General features: G+C 46.2%; 1 protein-coding gene across 3 annotated transcripts in view; it reads right to left on the bottom strand.

The window, feature by feature from the left end:
• The window catches only part of MAML3 (mastermind like transcriptional coactivator 3), a 459,612-nt gene that overhangs the window by 12,023 nt on the left and 427,621 nt on the right, over positions 1-19,968 (bottom strand). For all 3 annotated transcript variants that reach the window (XM_027567395.1, XM_027567394.1, XM_027567396.1), the window contains exon 3: positions 1,515-1,775. In XM_027567395.1, coding sequence (XP_027423196.1) covers positions 1,515-1,775 — 261 coding nt within the window. The remainder of the gene's footprint in view (positions 1-1,514; positions 1,776-19,968) is intronic.

Genomic DNA, 19,968 nt, shown 5'->3' on the forward strand with positions numbered 1-19,968 from the left:
CTCTCGCCCAGTGGTCTGTGTGCACCATCCTCGGTGGCTCTTCTTCCTTCCACCTCCTTCCTCATTCCTGGGCTTGGCTGGTCTCACGGAGCAGCGACACCCCTGGCCTGGCACAGCCAAGTTTGGCCTGGTTACCCCGACTCCCCTTTGTGCCATAGTCACAGCACACCCATCACAGACAGTCACTTAAAGGATCAGGCACATCTGAAATTGCCTAGGCTTGGCTGAGGGGAGGATTTGCAAAGCCCAGCTTGCCCTCGTTCCCCTCGGTAGCCCCATTTATCACTGTCTGAGAGACATGAGTGTGGTTCCTTGTCACACACCTTCCGCAGGGTGAGAGGGACAGAGGTTTGTTTGTACAAGAGCTGCCAGGTGGCTGACTGACCTTGGTAAAAAGGGAGATAATTACACAGCTGTTCAAGAACAAAAGTGAAAAAGGGAAGCTAAGTGAACTGTGCTCAACAGGACAATTTTTCTGTTTGGGGGGATGACTGGTTACTTTGAATGTGCTCTTGGTCACTAAGGACCTCAACGTGCCTCTGGTCCTACACAGCATCTTGTATAGATATGGTGTGGTGGAGATGCTTGATAAATGTCCAAAATTCTGATCCTATTAGGAACATTCTAGAAGGGTAATTGGACCTTGAGCCGTAGACGATAACCTCACGGCTCCTATAACAGAAGGACAAGATGCATGGGTCAGACCCCCCACTGGAGCCATCTAGGGACGGCCTAGATGGAAGACCTTCAGCCTCTCTCAGGATAACACGAAATAAGGCAAGGGCCTCTTGAAAAACAAAACACACTGAAACTCAGAGGAGCAGCCCACGGCAAGGCTTCCTTTCAAAGCTGGAGGAATTATGTGTCAACGGTGGTCAAAGACGCCTCAGGTAAAGCTTTCTCTGTGTTAGGCCTTTAACTCAAAGATTTCCTGAGCTGTTTTCAAAGCTGCTGGGAATTTTTCTCAAGTTTGCACCCTTTCTGTGACCCGGAGTTCAGGTTTCCAAGTAGTTCTGTGGGCCCTATTATTCTGCAATTGTTCCCGTTCCATTGTTCATGACCAACGCTGTGAGAATTCTTCTCAATCCCCCCTTCTGACTCTTTCCTCCAAGAAACAAAGTTCTCTGAATTAATTTCTTTTTTCTTCCCGCTGGGAATATCAGAATTTACGAAGAATATAAGCCAGCTCCCTTCTACCCTCGCCACCCCCATGCTGATTCCACAGACCCCGGTACCAGAAGCAAGAAGCAAAAAGCCAGACTTGAAGACAGGTCTCTGGCAAGGGGGTCTTCAAATGCATGGCTGAAGCCTGTCTTTTCAGAACAAACCAATTCATTCTAAGAAAAAAACCTAACTAATGGAAAGGTCTACATTCTGCAGGCTCTTCTGTAGTCTCGGGAAGTGCTGGCCAGTGACTTTCTTGGTGGAGGACGAGACCTGAGACTCGTTCACAGACACCAGGCCCTGAAGAACTGTTTGCGAATCGCACGAAGCCCACCATAGGCGTGAGTTACCTGCTCTGTGAGAATCTGCTGCTGCTGTTGCTGTTGCTGCTGCTGCTGCTGCCTCTGCTCCCGCAGGAACTGTTGTTTCTGCTGCTCCATCAGCTGGGCCCGCTGGTCAATGAGCATCTGCTTCATGAGGACTGTCTGGGGCTGGCTGCCCAGGAAGCCTGGCCCCGAGGGCCCCGGTCCGGAGACCATGCCCCCTGAGCCCGGGGGCACAGAGGACTGCATGGGGCCTGTGCTCCGGGGAAGCCCCACTGGGTGCTGCTCCTGGGAGGACAGGGAGAGAAGGGAAGAGAAGAGAGAAGAGAAGTGAATGTGGTGACTTCACATCTGAACGAAAGCACAGGGGATGGGGCATGGGGTATTCCCTCCCTACGGGATCCCTAGTGGCACATATTACATTTCCATAAAGAGAACACAGCAGTCCTCCAATCTTTTAACACAGTGGGGCTGGAGAGGCTAAAGGGGGCCAGTAATGGCTCTGCGAAATCTGAGGCCAGGCCCAGTCTGTTTCTGATGTTGCTGCTTAGTCACTAAGTCGAGTCAACTGTTTACGACCCCAGGGACTGTAGCCACCCAGGCTCTTCTGTCCATGGGATTTTTTCCAGGCAAGAATACTGGAGTGGGTTGCCATTTCCTGCTCCAGGGGGATCTTCCCAACTGGGGAATGGCACCCATGTTTCTTAAATCTCTTCCATTGCAGGCAGATTCTTTACCACTGAGCCACCTGGGAAGCCCCTGTTTCTGATAGGATTGGCTAAAGAATAAGAATTGCATTTTCAGCTAACCATCGGTGTTCCTCCAAAGGGAAGGGAATAAGCCCTCAGGTGGGGCTCATTTTCAGTCTAATAGGAGGCAGCCTGACCACCTCTTCATCCTTACTGCCTGCCTGGCCAAAATGGGCTACTTAGTTAGTAGGAGAGACATTTATAGAATGCTGCTGGAATTGATTAATCAGCAGAACTGCTATTTGATGAAATTCTAATTAATTGTGACATTTGAAAGCTCTGACATATAAAAAAAAAAAAATCCTGCTAGTGAGAATTGTTGATGGGGAGAATTAGGAATGTGTCACACTGACCAAAGATATGGAATCTCCTAATATCTTTAAAGCAATGGCACCCCACTCCAGTACTCTTGCCTGGAAAATCCCACGGACGGAGGAGCCTGGTAGGCTGCAGTCCATGGGGTCGCTAAGAGTCGGACACGACTGAGCGACTTCACTTTCACTTTTCACTTTGATGCATTGGAGAAGGAAATGGCAACCCACTCCAGTGTTCTTGCCTGGAGAATCCCAGGGACGGGGGAGTCTGGTGGGCTGCCGTCTATGGGGTCGCACAGAGTCAGACACGACTGAAGTGACTTAGCCACAGCAGCAACATCTGTAAAAACAGAATTGAGTCTCAGGTGTCTGAGATAATTTAAATGTTGGGGGTTGAACTGGGTCTCTAGATTCAATAATTATGTCAGTCAAAGGATGTCAAATTTTAAGGACCAGTCTTTAAGGAATAGGAGATAGGGAACCCCTCATACACAGCCCAGGTGACTCCTCCGAGACTGTGCTCAAGGGGAAGTAACAACCCAATGGTGTAGACCACGGGGAAAAGACAGCTGATGGGAAAAGTAGGCGTGTGGCCATAAGATGTAGTTTCTTGATGCTTCCTTTCCTGTTCATTCTACCAAGCACACCTCGTAATGGCAAAGTATTATCTGATCATTCTGCAGAAAAGTGTGAAGTGAAGTGAAGTCGCTGAATCGTGTCCAAGTATTTGTGACCCCATGGACTGTAGCCCATCAGGCTCCTCCATCCAAGGGATTCTCCAGGCAACAATACTGGAGTGGGTTGCCATTTCCTTCTCCAGGGAATCTTCCCAACCCAGGGATCGAACCCCAGTCTCTCGCATTGCAGGCAGACGCTTTACCCTCTGAGCCACCAGGGAAGCCCATTCTGCAGAAAGATTCCCTTTAATTCATTCAAGTTTCAAGTAATTAATCTGAACAAACAGAAGCTGCTGTCTGAGAAGTATACAAATTAAATGGATACATGTATAAGGACATACACAGTCATTTTGTGAGGGACAGTTATGAGACTTAGATCAGGAGAGACAAATGTGAATAAATCTACATCAAACCTTTTTTAGGCAGTTAGACTGGATTTTTAAGAAAGACTTCCTCATTGTAAAATCTAGATACTCAGTTTTTCAAGCTGGTTATTAGTCCCAGTTATACGTGGTGAAGGAAATTAAGGTTATAAAGATGTATACACAAAAGTGACTACCTTAAATGGATGCTTAGTAGTTATCAAATTTTATATTTTACTTCTATTTGCCATGGTATTTCCATCACTATTAATGCATTCCTTTATTAATGCATTCAACAAGTCTGCTTTGTGAACAACATGAATTTTATCTGCCTCCTATGAGCCATCCTAAATGGAAAACTGCAAACTGGATTTTAATGTTTGTTCTCTTTTCACTTTTCTTCCTCTTCAGTGTCAATAGAGTCAACCCTGAGGGGAGTTTCCTCTCAAAATATAGAATTGTGTTGGATCTTCTTCCCTCCCCCCAGTATCCAAACAAAACAAAACAAGCAACAACAAAAAAAACCAAACAAAAACCTACTCCTCCTCTCACCCAGGTAACAACAGCTCAAGAAGGTTGAGTTAGTAATGCTAAACTAACAATAGAGTTGCCATATGATCAAATAGGAAAAGGAGTTCGTCAAGGCTGTATATTGTCACCTTGTTTATTTAACTTCTATGCAGAGTACATCATGAGAAATGCTGGACTGGAAGAAGCACAAGCTGGAATCAAGATTGCCGGGAGAAATATCAATAACCTCAGATATGCAGATGACACCACCCTTATGGCAGAAAGTGAAGAGGAACTCAAAAGCCTCTTGATGAAAGTGAAAGTGGAGAGTGAAAAAGTTGGCTTAAAGCTCAACATTCAGAAAACAAAGACCATGGCATCCGGTCCCATCACTTCATGGGAAATAGATGGGGAAACAGTGGAAACAGTGTCAGACTTTATTTTTCTGGGCTCCAAAATCACTAAAGATGGTGACTACAGCCATGAAATTCAAAGATGCTTACTCCTTGGAAGGAAAGTTATGACCAACCTAGATAGTATATTCAAAAGCAGAGACATTACTTTGCCAACTAAGGTCCGTCTAGTCAAGGCTATGGTTTTTCCTGTGGTCATGTATGGATGTGAGAGTGGGACTGTGAAGAAGGCTGAGTGCCGAAGAATTGATGCTTTTGAAGTGTGGTGTTGGAGAAGACTCCTGAGAGTCCCTTGGACTGCAAGGAGATCCAACCAGTCCATTCTGAAGGAGATCAGCCCTGGGATTTCTTTGGAAGAAATGATGCTAAAGCTGAAACTCCAGTACTTTGGCCACCTCATGCGAAGAGTTGACTCATTGGAAAAGACTCGGATGCTGGGAGGGATTGGGGGCAGGAGGAGAAGGGGACGACAGAGGATGAGATGGCTGGATGGCATCACTGACTCGATGGATGTGAGTCTGAGTGAACTCCGGGGAGTTGGTGATGGACAGGGAGGCCTGGCGTGCTGTGATTCATGGGGTCGAAAAGAGTCGGACAGGACTGAGGGACTGAACTGAACTGATGATCAAGCAATCCCACTCCTGGACATATACCCAGATAAAACTGTAATTCGAAAAGATACATGCAACCCTGTGATCATAGCAGCACTATTCACAACCGCCCGGACGTGGAAGCAACCCAAATCTAAACAACCTAAATCTACAGATGAATGGATAAAGATGCGGCACATATATATGATAGAATGCTGCTGCTGCTGCTAAGTCACTTCAGTCACGTCCGACTCTGTGTGACCCCAGAGACGGCAGCCCACCAGGCTCCCCCACCCCTGGGATTCTCCAGACAAGAACACTGGAGTGGGCTGCCATTTCCTTCAGTGACAAAAAGGACTGAAATATTGCCCCTGCAGCAACATGGATGGACCAAGAGATTATCATACTAAGTCAGTCAGGCAGAGAGAGACAAATAACATCACATCACTTATATGTGGGATCTAAACTGTGGCATAAATAAATATATTTATGAAACAAAAACAGATTTACAGATACAGAGAGCAGACTTGTGGTTGCCAAGGGGAGACTGGTTGAGGAGGCAGAGACTGGGAGTTTGGGATTAGCAGATGCAATCTATTATATATAGGATGGATAAGCATATATATACATAAAGTCCTACTGTATAGCACAGGGAACTATGGAAAAGAATGGAAAAGAATATGAAAAGAATGTGTGTGTGAATATATATATATATATGAGTCACTTTGCTATACAGCAGAAATGAAATACAACAATGTAAATCAATTATACTTCTATAAAATTAAAAAAAAAATTTTTTTTTAAAAGCTCTGGTTAGTGTGGTGGCCCAGGCCACACAGTTAGTAAAGGGAAGAATCAGCACTCACAGAACTGAAACATTGATTCTGAGACTAAATTCAGTATTCTTTTCATAAGTACAGGTTTTTCCTGGACGATGGGTCCATGGTGCCAATACTGCACCTAAGAATTGCTTGTAAACTAAATATACAGTATCTGTCCCACAAATACACTGTGTTCTAGTTTTCAAACATAAGTGTGATATTGCTGAAGTTAAAACTTATTGTCCTTGTGTATTTTCTCTGTATATAGATAATGAAAAGGTAGAGAGTTATGAAATATTTATGTTAATAAAAATACGGCATATTCAAAATGCCTGAAACTTTAAGCTCCCCAAAAGTTTACTTTAAGACTAATCCCTGCAGAGATCGAGATATTTTACTCTTTTCTTTTCCCCCTAAACTTGCTGCCTGTTTCCCAAACCCTTTCTTCCAGTGGGATAAAGCTGTTTCTTGCCACCTTTGGAGACAAATGGCCAACTGACTTAACACTTTAACAAAGGAATTCACACAACAGACAGTTAAGCAATCAGCGAAAATACAGATATACAGGTTTTTTTTTCTTCTGAGTATTTAAGCATATTTGAAATCTCCAGTTTTGATAAGGAGGAAACAGTGGGAAAAGAAAATGAGACCCAGGGGGAGATCAAGTTTTCTTCAGCTTGATTTTATGAGAGGTCTGGTGTGGGCTGGCCCCATTGTCTTTGTGCACTTTGAGATATTCTTGTCCTATAAGATCAGCCCACAAGTACCTGGTGAGCTTGCCCAGAAGTGGTAAGTAGTGATGAGTTGCTTTCCCAGGCTTCTCTCCACCCAGAAAGAAAGGGAGAGGCGAATGAGGTGGGGACCTAGATTCATCTCAGCACTTCTAGTCCCTGTCTTCCTGGACCAAAAATAAATATAGGTATCACCCACTTTTCAAAAGTTCACTTTATGCCACTTAGCTTTTACAGAAGACCTACACTAGTATCTGGTTTTGCTAACCAGGAGACATCTGAAGAGGATTTTAGAGTTTATAGAAAAAGGTGAAAATCTAAAATATCATCAGAGTTCGTTTTGCGGAGAGTCATTATAGAGACAGCAGGCACCCCCATCTGTGAGAGTGGTGCCACCAAGCTCCTCCCCCAGGAACTACACTCAGCATCTCAGCATCAAGTCGCCACAGCTTTGAACTCTGTGAGCATCTGTGTTTTATCTCTATTTATTCTGCACACTCTTGGCAAGAGGTGTCCTAAGGTGTTTGCTTACTCACTGCAGGCCATTTCGGCTTAGGAAAGATTTCATTGGAATGCTGTACTTTCAGATGGGGCTGGGGGTGGTGCTGTACTTCAAAAGCACAGTGGGAAAAACCCTTCCCAAAGGGAAAGTTTGGTTATTACCTCCCAGGATATGTATTTCCCCAAATGATTCCCTCTCAAAGATTCTGCCTTCAGGTTTCTCACTGAAGACCTGAAGACCGATTTCCCTGCAGCGACTTGAATGGAACCCCGAGAGGCAGGAGGGCTGTGTGCATTTTTAAAGGACTCCCTTTCATTGGAAACATCTGTGAGCCTAGGTGGATACACCTCTCCCAACCAGTTCTGCTGCATTCAACAGTGGGTAAGTGACGCTAGGGCCCCAGCCTTAGGTGTGTAAGCCAAGTGTGAAGCTGTGCCAAGTGACTCACCTTACAAATTGAGCTGGCTGAGGCCATTAGCTGTTTCACATGACATGGTGGCTTTTAACCTCCAGCCTAAGAGTTCTTAATGAGCAATAGTCTGTCGAATTTCAGGATTTCAAGCCACAGCTCTTGTTTCTAAGGAGGACACACACTGTGTGTGCAATTAGAGAAAACCAGGCTGAGCTTTCGTCACCAGAAATGTAATGCCTTGAAGCCAAATGAAGCAGTATTTTTAGTTTTAATTACTAGCTTGTTCTCCACTCCATCCCCTGCCCAACGACCTCCCTTGCCTTCCACCCAGAATCTTAATTCCATCTCTTCCTCTCAGAAATCCAATTGACTACATAGATCTTCATTATTTCCCAAAGCTCTCACTCTTCAGTAAAATACAGGAAGGGGGGGCATCAAAACCAATGAATCTATTTTACGTATCTTCTCCTCCAGGAAAAAAAATCTTAGCAATTTTCTATGGGCTGGAGAGAAAGATAGAAGTTATAAAAAACACCCTACCTACCCCCCCCTAAGAGGCCGTTTTCTACTTCAAAAAACAGCTGTGGTAAAAATATCTCTTAAGAGCAGCCAGCTGTTTATTTATAAATCTATGCACAGGGAAGCTTTATGTCTCTGATGTGTTTTCAAGAAATGCATACTGTTCGGGTGAGAAGGGCTGTGGTTGCTGGCAGTGAACGAAAGACTGCCGGCTCCTTGGAAGGGAGGCTGCGGGTGGTGATGGAGACTGGGGTGGGGGGTGCTCAGTGGAGAACTGGCTGGAGGGTGCTCAGGGCTTCAGCCTTTTTTCAGGTGTTCAGGTGGGGCGGGGAGGGGAACAAGGAACAGCTGCTGTTCTGCCTCTGCCCCAGCAGATGGTGGTGTCAGCCCGGTCCTCGCTGCCTGCCAGCCCGCCCGCTCCGCCCGCGCGGCGTGTCCCCCCGCCCCCAGCCTGCAGATGGCTTAATCATGACTCGCCTTTCTCCCCCACCGGTCCCCCCGCCCGGCGCGTCTGGGCTAACGCTGCGAGCGTGGAGCCAGGCAGTCAAGTGTTACTGCGTACAGCAGGTAGCCTGGCAACTGAGAGCATAATACCGAGCAGATGGTGTTCGCACGGCGTGATGGACATCACACACGACAGCCCGAGACAATCCAGGAATTCCCTGGTGACTCGAGGCCCTCTTTACACAAAACGAGTTCTCTCTCCATTGCCGTGTATCTCTGGGGTTATCTCCCCCCTCTATCCGACTGACACTGAACTGGTTTCTTATTACCGACTTTGCTTCCAGCCCGAGGGGAGGGAGATTTCAAGTGGGGGGTGGGGGAGGCTATGCAAGGAAACGGAAGGACCGGGAGCTGGGGGAGGTGATGGGGGCGGTGGCGACCCGAGAGGGTAAGGACAGTGGCGTACTCCAGACCCAGGGGCGGACCATCTGAGAGGGACAGGGTTCCCCCGTAACCTAGTCTGCAAGAAGCCGGCGTGGGGAGGGAAGCGCTGGGGGCGGGCGAGCCTGGGCTTAGTGGCTTCGCCATCGAAAGGCTTACGAAGAACCTAAATGAAATTTAGGATTTTACTTAAGAAGCCCCCTGGGGCGTAATTTAGCCTCTCGACTCGAGCCTCTGTGCTTACAAGCCCTTAGGGGACTGAGAAGTCAGGAGTGGAACCCGTGCGCCCCTGAAGGGCCGAAGATGCCTCTCTGCGCAGGCGTTCTTAACAAAGAAACCGACCGGGAGGTCCGGGCGCGGGCATGGGTAGCGCGGAGGGCAGAGGGGACCGGGAGAGCCGCCCAGGGGCCCCCAGGTCCTCCGCCTGAGAGCCGCTACGCAGCGGTGAGATCGCTACGCGCTCCGGGGCGCATTTCGCCACCCTCTCCTAGCCGAGCGTCATTGGGAAGGAAGTGGGTGCCGGAGGAAATGGGGGGAGACAGGAGGATTGTTCACGGTAGGGAAAAGTAAAATTAATATAGAAACAAAAAGCATGTCTCAGAAAACAAATCTGTGCATTTCACACACACACTTAAGCGGGTCAAGTAATTAAAAAAAAATACAGCCCAAATGGAATTTTGTCTAGATTTTATATGTCACGCCGCTTCTATGTCCAACCTATCACCACTCTCGGGGTGCTTTCTCCTGCAAAGGTACTGGTCAAGTTTTAAGTTTCAGAAAGAGGGAGTCTTTTCAAAGGTCGAAGCTGACGTTTCACGCAGAACACCACACTTGCTGGGAAGGAGTTCAGCAGTTTCGTGTCAGAATCCGACACCCACTGCGGAGCTGGGTGGACTCCCTGGGGCTCAGGGTGGTGAGTTGGCATTCTCAGGCTCAGGAGGCCACCTGACTGCTTGGTCTCTACCCCCACCTCCTCAAATGGAAATCATATCCAGTAGGACTCCTCCCTTGACAAAGGAAACTCTGGGGATGAATGAGCTATAGAGAGAAAATGGCTAAGAAGGTGCTAAAACCTCCTCCACTTTCAGTGTGGGGTGGGCTTTTGGGGAACCATGATGGGCTAAACCAGGGGTTCTCAAAGTGTGGTTCTAGGACCAGCATTATTAGCATAACCTGGGAGCTTGTTAGAAATGCAAATTTTCAGACTCTACTCCAGGTCTCCAGAACAAGAGTCTCTGGGTGCAATTTAACATGCCCCAGGATAACCACAGGGCTTCCCTGGTGGCCCAGATGTTAAAGAATCCACCTGCAATGCAGGAGACCTGAGTTTGATCCCTGGGTCAGGAAGATCCCCTAGAGAAGGGAATGACTACCCACTCCTACATTCTTGCCTAGAGAATCCCATGGACAGAGGAGCCTGGCCAACTACAGTCCACGGGGTCGCAAAGAGTCAGACACAACTGAGCGACTGACCACACACACCAATCACCACAGTGCCCCATATTTTGAGACTCACTGGGCAAATAATCCTGGTGTAGGAGCACTGACTGCAACCTGGGGTATCAGCACTGTCTGTGCCCTGATTAGATGACAAACCCTGCACTTTCCAAAGCAAGTCAGAGTGCCCAGCTACTTAGCTTTCTATTGCAAATTCTTCTGCAGTTGGAACAGATCTAATTTTCAGAGGGCTGTGCAGGCAGTATAGGCTTAAGAATTCTGGAAAAAGCCTATGCTGTGATTCTTCCAGAAAGGTCAGTGTTCCTGCAGCTCTGCTGTGAAGGCTGAGGAGCAGCCAAGATCCAGGAATGGGTGAGGCCAGTTCAACTCCTTTGCTCAGGGAGAAAGCATCAAATGCCACTTGGCTTCCTGTCTCCTAGTCTGATATACAGTAGGAAAGCTAAGATATGAGGAAAGTTCCCTCTTCAGACATGAAAAAGGCCCAAAGCAACAACAGAAGACAACTAGCATGTATGGGGTACCTTACTGTAGGAGTGTTTTCATCTGTGTAATCAAACTCATTTTGTTGATTAAAACAAAAAATCTGAGTCTCTGAGAGGTTAAGTAACTTGCCTGATGTCCCACAGTCTTTGGGATTCTGACTTTTCCACTGACCAGAATGTGCATCTGGTCTAAATTGAGCAGACCACCCAAGAGGGCTCTGGAGTAAAGAGAAATGGGAAGGAGGGGGGGTGGGGGAAAGGGATGGGAATAGAAGAAAAAGGTAGACACTCTATTGGGATCAAAGGATGAAGCTGAAAGAGCACAAAAATATACATCATGTTTTATATGTTGCCTGATACCCAAAATTAGGATGCCTTTGTGGTATCAACTTTGACATTTAAAGAAAGGGCATAAGATTAGCCCATTCAACCAGAAATGGAAGGAAGAAACAAAATAAAATAAAACCTTAGAATTCTCTTTGAAGTTGATCAAGTGTCAGGGCAGAAACTTGGTTTCAGGATGGTGGCTTCTTTTAAAGACTTTCTTTGTCCTTGTCCAGAATAATTTTTCACTGTGGGTTTGGAGAGTTGCTTGTAATAAATTCGTAGTGGTGCCCCAATAGACCCACCCCATATAAACATCTCTGTTTCAGCAGATTACTGAGGAAGTTTGGATAAAAAAGTTTGTTTTGTGATGCGGCTGTGTCACCAAGATGACTGAGTTTTGAGGTAGTTTACCAATTTAGCAAGCTTATCACGTGCAGGACAGTAACTTGGGGGTGCAATGCTAAGTCTGTTTAAGTGGGTGCAGGAAAGTTCTTTGTTCCGCTTTTAAGAAGCAGCAGGGGAGGAACCCAATAGGCTTGGGTAGAAACTCGAGGGTCCAGTGACGGGCATGTCCTGACCACACAACACATAGCTTGTTATCACTATTATTGCTATGACTTCTTGATCATGCAGCTTTAGAAAGTCAGGGTGAAGGAAGTGCTGTGTCTCTGGCTCTAGCTCAATTCCTAGGATAATGAGGTCTAAGACTTTAAACTTGATTTTCTTTCTAGGTTCTCAGTGAGCAGGATGGCATTCCTACTCAGACTTTTGACTCTTTAACAAATATATGTTTTGCAGATTTTCATCCTCCCCACAATCATTGGGAAAATTTAAAAATAATGTCTGAAAGGGGACTTCCCTGGTGGTCCAGTGGCTAAAACTCCATTGTCTCGATGCAGGGGGCCTGGGTTCCATCCCTGGACAGGGAACTAGATCCCACGTGCCACGACTAACAGTTCACGTGCTGCAGCTAAGATCCTGCCTGCTGCAACAAAGAGCCGGTGCAGCCAGAAAAATAAGTATTAAAAAATGTATTGTCTAAAAGTATTTTTAAAAGGCAACTTTCATTTTTAACACTCACAGGCAACCATGTTTTGATGTGTTTCTATGTTTCTTCCCAGCTTCCAGCCCAGTACAATAATATATTTTCCATGCTCATGATCATGGTATATATACATGATTGTACCACTATTTTTTACTAAGTAACTGGTGGAGAGGTAGGAAGTTCCAACTTTCCACATGCTTTGTTGTTGTTGCTAAGTTGTGTCTGACTCTTTGTGACTCCCATGAACGATAGCCTGCCGGGCTCTTCTGTCCACAGGATTTCCCCAGGCAAGAATATTGGAGTGGGTTGCCATTTCCTTCTGCAGGGGATCTTCTCGACCCAGAGATGGAACTCACATATCCTGGGTCTTCTGCACCGGTAGGCAGATTCTGTACTGCTGCTGCTGCTGCTGCTAAGTCACTTCAGTCGTGTCCGACTCTGTGCGACCCCATAGACGCCAGCCCACCAGGCTCCTCCATCCATGGGATTCTCCAGGCAAGAGTACTGGAGTGAGGTGCCATTGCCTTCTCCTGCTGAACCACTAGGGAAGCCCTTTTAAATGCTTATAAGCGGGAATTTTCTGGTAGGATATTACCTTATGGCAACACTCCTTCAAGGTCTACAGATTTCATTATGGGTCTCCCAGCATTGGGGCTTCCCCGGTGGCTTAGCAGTAAAGAATCTGCTTGCAATGCAGGAGACCAGAATTCAATCTCTGGGTCAGGAAGATCCCCTGAAGGAGGGCATGGCAACCCACTCCAGTATACTTGCCTGGAGAATCCCATGGATTAAGGTGCCTGGTGGGCTAAAGTCCATAGGATCACAAAGAGTTGGACATGACTGAAGTGTCTGAGCATGCATGCACACACGTTTCCAGCATCAGCACAGAGCTAGGTCCACAGCTGCAACAGACTATTTGCTAAACTGATTGTGGTGAGTTGTATGTGATCAAGGTCACATATGACTAGAGAGGAGGGAAAAAGATAACCCTGTCACACACTGCTTCTCCAGGCTACCGGACTTTCCGCTGAAGATGAAAGAAAGGGTTAGAGTTGGCGATCCAGAGCAAAATGGGAGAGTGCCATCAGCCATAAGAAGGTCAGACTTTCAAGGACTTACTTGGAGGTAAAAACAACAAAAATACCATTTGTCCTTATCGGTACTTTGAACATAGTTACCATAGATTCCTCCAGTGGAAACACAACTTTGAGAGTTATGCTTTTCCTCTGCCTTTGATGTAAATTATAGAGTCCTTTTGATCCCTGTGTTGTAATTAATTCCACCACCAAAGCAACTCTAAATTGGTTAAATGTTCATTAGTGTGCAACAATAGGAGCTTGATTAAATAAATTATGGTACATCCATACCATGAATACTAGGCAGCCAATAAAAATCATGCGTTCTCAGGCTATCTAATCACATAATACAAACTCTTACAATATATACTGAAAAGGGGAAGAAAAAGCAGTTACTAAAACTAGCCACAGAACGATCATGTTATCTGGGGATTATAAGTGATTTTTGTTTTTAAACTCTTTCAAATTTTCTATTATGAACATATTGCTTCAAATAAATATTATAAAGCCTCATGCTGTAAAGAAATAAAGTATTTAAATTGACCTAAAATAGCAAAGAAAAAAAGGGTCTCTTTGCTTGTTTTCAAGCAGTCCACAATTCTGGTGGGGAGGGAGGAGCCCTTAGTTTCTGAGCCACTCATGACATCTTTGAAGAGGAGGTGGCATAAGCCACAATTCTGGGCCTTTCACCAGGGAACACCCGACTGCCTGGGAGGGGACTGAAGACTTCCTGGAGGAAGCGATGTCTCGGCAGGCCTCAGCTAGCCAACAGGGGAATGGGTTACAGAGTGGAGGGACAGGGTGATCAAAGACTTGAGTATATCAGATTCATAAATTCCATTTCAAAGGACTCATTTCCTGGAAATATTCATAGCTTTGTGCAAAGATTTATCTTAAATAGCACACATGGTTTTGAGTAGCAAAAAAGAAAAAGGAACAACATAAATGGCCAATATTTAGAGGATTCATTAAACTATACTATACCTTCCTTGCCTCTCCAAAAATAACTAAACCTCATTAAGACTATTTAGGCTATGTTATACTGGAGAAGGCAATGGCAACCCACTCCAGTGTTCTTGCCTGGAGAATCCCAGGGACGGCAGAGCCTGGTGGGCTGCCGTTTATGGGTCGCACAGAGTCGGACACGACTGAAGTGACTTAGCAGCAGGCTATGTTATACAGGGTGAAGGGGCTTCTTCGGTGGCTCAGTGGTAAAAAATCTGTCTGCAATGCAGGAGAGGCAGGAGACACAGGTTCAATCCCTGGGTCGGGAGGATCCCCTGGAGGAGGGCACAGCAACCCACTCCAGTATTCTTGCCTGGAGAATCCCATGGACAGAGGAGCCTGGAGGACTATAGTCCACACTGTTACAAAGAGCTGGATACGACTGAAGCGGCTGAGCATGCATGCACGCATGCACATACAGAGTGAAGTAAGTCAGAAAAAAGCAAATATTGTATATTAACACATACATATGGAATCTAGAAAAATATACTGATGAACCTGTTTACAGGGCAGGAATAGAGATAGATTTATGGACACAACAGAGGAAAGAGAGGGTGGGACGAGTTGAGAGAGTAGCATTGAAATATATACATTACCATGTGTAAAACAGATAGCTAATGGGAAGTTGCTGAATAGTGCAGGGAGCTCAGCCTGGTGCTCTGTGATGACCCAGAGCAGTGGGACCGGATGGGAGGTGGGAGGGAGGCTTACGAGGGAGGGGACACGTATAGCTGATTCATGTTGATGTATGGCAGAAACCAGTGCAACACTGTAAAGGAGTTATCCTCCAATTAAAAAAAAAAAAAAGATTATTTAGGCTAAACAGACCAGGAGTATAGTGAGTTTGAGAGGGGCTCTAGTGTCTATTTCCACCAGAGCCCACCTCACACTCTGGGGTGTGCAACAGACACTGTTAACGGGCAGGTCTCCTGTCTAGACCTGGACGCGGCATGAACATGGGCAGACTGGCTTTGGCTACAGGTTCAGCATGTAAGCCAGGTTTTCGTTGCTTCAACAAAGAGCCTTCAAGTCCCAGAGAAGGCTCCAAGGGGACTGACATCTTGCAAGAATTCTCTGATGCACCTGGATAAACTTTCCTTTGGGGCACCACCCTGCTTTCGGGATTTTTTTTTTTCCCATTCTAGGCTCAATACCACAGAGCATGGCCAGAACCAGCCTAGCCTTTAGAATTTAAGAACTCAGAGAGATGAGTGAACGTCACTGTCGACCTCTACAGGCTATCTCCTCCTCGGGGCTGTCAGAAAACCCAGCCCAGGGGCTTGAGACCTGCTCCACAGCAGGGGACACCGCCTGTATCCAAGGGGCTGCATGGACTGCAAGTGGTTTGTCAGTGGCTCCAGGAAGAAGGTTTTTTACCCATTTGTCTGCTGCCTTTGTTTCCTTGATTTAAAAATCGAGAGGGGAGGAAAAAGAAGTCTCCATTGTCTTCAGATGAGCTCCTGGGAAAATTTTCCTCCCAAGCTACTGTTCCCCCATCCTGTACCTTTCTCTTTCATTGCCCCCACCCTCTTCTGATGAAGTCATCAGAGCTCAGATTGCATAACTGCTGCAGAGACCTATCTTGTGTTATACTGGGAGTCAGGCCAGTGTTTCCATTTATAGACAGCAGTACCACCACGCGGCCAAATGGCGCTCTCTGCAGCAGCCACTACAAGACAGGAAGAAGGGAAGGAAGGCTTGGAGCTGGAGGGCTCACCATGCAGAGGAGGCTTGGTCACGTCTCTGTCTTCCCTGTCCTCCCCGCAGTCATGGGAGGGGGCGCTTGGGGCTGCTAGATGAGGATGCCTGGGAAGAGCCACTTCTATGAAGCTGTCCCCTGGTCTCTCCCCTCCCCAGGACGGGAGGAAAGGTCTGTGTCAGCCCGCTCTGCTGGGTTTCTCACGGTCCAACCTGTCTCTGGGCAAACCAGGTGTGATCACAGCGAGGCTCTGGGGAGGATGGCCCTTGCCACACTCCTGAGAGCAGAGCCAGGCCAGCTGCCACGGTGGGGTTATGGGAGGCCATGGGAAAGGAGAAGAAAGAGGAGGCACATTAGAAATCTGGGGTTGGTACTTTACACAGTTAGAGATTCAGGCTGAGAACCAGGTTCTTAGAGGAAGCAAGTCTAGGAGGGGGCTCATGCAGGGTCAGGGAGGGCAATGGGCAGGTGGGCATGGGGGCCATTGGGCCCTGGGTCTTACATCCACCGTGATCCTTGAGTTTAGAGCCTTAGATATAGTTTTTCTTTTTTTTTTTTCTGGCTACTCTGTGAGGCATGTGGAATGTTGGTTCCCTTACCAGGGATTGAACCTGTGCCCCTGTAGTGGAAGTGTGGAGTCTAAACCACTGAACCACCAGGGAAGTGCCCAAGAGCCTGAGATACAGTCTTCATACAAGGTTTTACAGGGGGACACTGAGAAACCCTGATATGATTGAAAGATGCCTCGTATTTTATGGCTGAAGTTGTATCCTGTAACTAGATCATACTGCACTAAGTCCATTATGAATTAATAGTCTTCATCAGTCCTGTGTTTATCTTGTGAATGGTATAATTACACTGTCCAGAATTTTAAACAAACAAACAAACATTAGTTTCTTTTTTAAAAGAAAAAACCTTACTGGTGTTTCTTCAGTTTGTAAATGTAACTGATGACTCCAAAAATTAAAAGTGGTCCAGGTCTTCTGTTCACTTTGAGAAGAGTTGGGGACAGACTGGGATAAAAATAGTCTTAGAAGAAATATGGGCCTCAAAGGGAGTTTCGTCCATCACAGTGAATGCAGCCCCTGACTCGACACACACACACAGACACACACACACAGTAACCTGGATAAAGGAATCTGGAAGCAATTAGAATTCATCCTTTCCACAGTTCTTAAACTTTTACCCATTTCACCAAAACTTCTCCAGGCAGCATGATTCAACAGTTCTCGGCAAAGCAAGTGCTGATAAATTTCTGCCATCATTATCATCAATATGAGTAACAGTGAGGCGCCTACATGTTCAGCTCATATTTTGTTCTTTCTTAATGGTCAGATCAGTTCCCCAGCCTTACAGAGGGAAGAAATCCCTGTTCACAATGGCTACCTTTTGCTTAGGATAAAAATTAAGTTGACAACTAAATATGGAAGCAGAAACTAGCATGAGGTTGAAGTTTATGTGAAACTTTCATTTTAGTGAGGAGTAAATCCATTTGAATTGGCAACAGCTACAGAAGCCTTCTAAGATGGGGGTCATGGGCTGCACATCCCCTGTAAAAGCCTAAGTATTTTTGCTTCAACATCTGGTATGTATCACCAGTTTCCTACTCTTTCTCGCGTGTGTGTCTGTTAAGTCACTTCAGTTATATCCAACTCTTTGCGATCCTATGGACTGTAGCCCACCAGGCTCATCTCATGGCATTGTTCAGGCAAGAATACTGGAGTGGGTTGCCATGCCCTCCTCCAGGGGATCTTTCTGACTCAGGATCAAACCCACGTTTCTTATGTCTCCTGCATTGGCAAGCAGGTTCTTTACCACTAGGGCCACCTGGGAAGCCCTTACTCTTTCCTACCAGAAGCTAAAGTCTGGTCTGAGCCCCTTACCTTACTATCATCCCAATTGCACATCCCCTTCCCACTTTCCCCCAAAGTGTCTTGTGCTAATTCTTCCTCTAGCTTAGCTGACTTAATATCCCCTTCACCTACCCTTCCCAGATCCGGGTCAGTTCCTTTAAAACATACATGGGATTCTTGCACACACGTCACCTAAACTCTCATGGCTCTTTTAAGAGCTTTCACAACTGCGTCTTCTCTGCAAGTTGTCTGCTTGTAGGAGGTTAATATCAGAGCAGGAGGATCGGGCTGATGGATGCTCAAGTAGGAGAGGGTGATCTAACCTGCTGCTCAGGGTATTTATCAGCCTGGAAACTAAGAAGCCTATTTCTGGACTTACCTTACCTTTTGATCATTTCTGTAATATACAAGCTTAGTTTCTTTTACATTGGTCCAACTAATTATTTTACTTCTTCCTCTTTATCCCCTGTCTGTCTTCATAAAGAATTTCTCAGACTTCCCTGGTGGTCCAGCGGTTGAGAATCTGCCTTCCAATACAGGGAACATGCGTTCAAACCCTGGTGGGGCAACTAAACCTGAGTGTTCCATCTCCCGAGGCCTGCGTGCCCTAAAGCCAGTGCTCTGCAACAGGAGAAGCTACTGCAATGGGGAGAAGCCTGTGTACCGCCACTAGAGAGGAGCCCCTGCTCGCCGCAACTAGAGAAAGCCCACGTGCAGTAATGGAGGCCCAGCACAGCCAAAAAGAAATACATAATAAAATAAAACCCCACATCTTGGTTCAACATTAAAAAAACAACAACAAAAAAACAAACCTAACAGTATTTCTCATCAGAAATGATGAAATCCTTCCCAAGCCAACCAAATGTTTTCTGGAAGCTGAGATGAAGTATGAATGGTTGGACACCTTTATATATACTGTATATAGTGGGGAGGTAGGGGTGGTAAACCTCTGAATTCAACTTTCTGTCTGTCTGATGTCCCCATTATGTGACACACAGGAAAAGCCAGTAAGACGGGGATTCCCTTATTTGTCTTAGGTTCTTAGGGCTTAATTTTTTTTTTTAACTGAAGATTACTTTTTATGTAAGGCCCAGGGAACACTACCTCTTAATTCATATTTAGAAGCTTGTAAAAAAGGCTGAGGCCAATCTTTCAATCCTTTTTGGATGCAGTTGCAGAAAATTTCCAAGCACAGAAGAAGCCCCTGAGTCCCCATTAGTCAGTCAACATAAGCCCTCAAGAGTAGAAGTCCATGCACCCAGTCATCCCTGGGTATTCGGGGGGTGCCAGGATCCCCTGCGGATACCCAAATCCATGAATGCTCAAGTCCTTACATAAAATGGTGCAGTAGCTGCATATAACCTGTATTTTAAATCCTCCCCTATACTTTAAATCATCTCTAGATGACTTACAATACCGAACACAATGTAAATGCTATGTAAACAGTTGCAAAGACAACGTAAGCACTGTGTCAAAAATTTCCAGGCACAGTAAATTCAGGTTTTGCTTTTTGGAATTTCCTGGATTTTTTTCTCCAAAGATTTCTGATCTGTGGTTGGTTGAGTCTCTGGATTCCGAACCTGTGGATTCAGAGGCCTGACTATAAGGGATGGTGAGAGATACTCACAACATGGGGGTGGGGGATGCCATCCCCTGCCTCTGGGCCCAGCCTCATCACCGTGGAAGCATCAGGGGCAGTTGCCAGGTGCCCCTCCCTCTCAGCACATCCCAGAGGCTCTCTGGGGACAGAGTCCGAATATATCCTACAGTTAGACACACACACACACCCTGGGTAGGAAGCAAGAGAGCTCTGGACCGCTCTGATTCACTTTCTGCTAACGGACTCGGATAAAGAAGGGTGATGAGGTCAGTAAGACATATGGCCAAGGCTGCTAACCTAAGGGAAGTTCAAGGATCTGGTTCAAGAACGTGGAGCCTTACGCCTGTCACTAGACAATACCGCACAACCCTGAAGGGCATGTTCAGGTCAATTCCCAGTCTCAGATTTCAGTATTCCTAGAGTATCCAGGTAAAACCAACCAACCAACCAA

The sequence above is a fragment of the Bos indicus x Bos taurus genome, chromosome 17, assembly GCF_003369695.1.
Source record: "Bos indicus x Bos taurus breed Angus x Brahman F1 hybrid chromosome 17, Bos_hybrid_MaternalHap_v2.0, whole genome shotgun sequence".
Classification (NCBI taxonomy): Eukaryota; Metazoa; Chordata; class Mammalia; order Artiodactyla; family Bovidae; genus Bos; species Bos indicus x Bos taurus.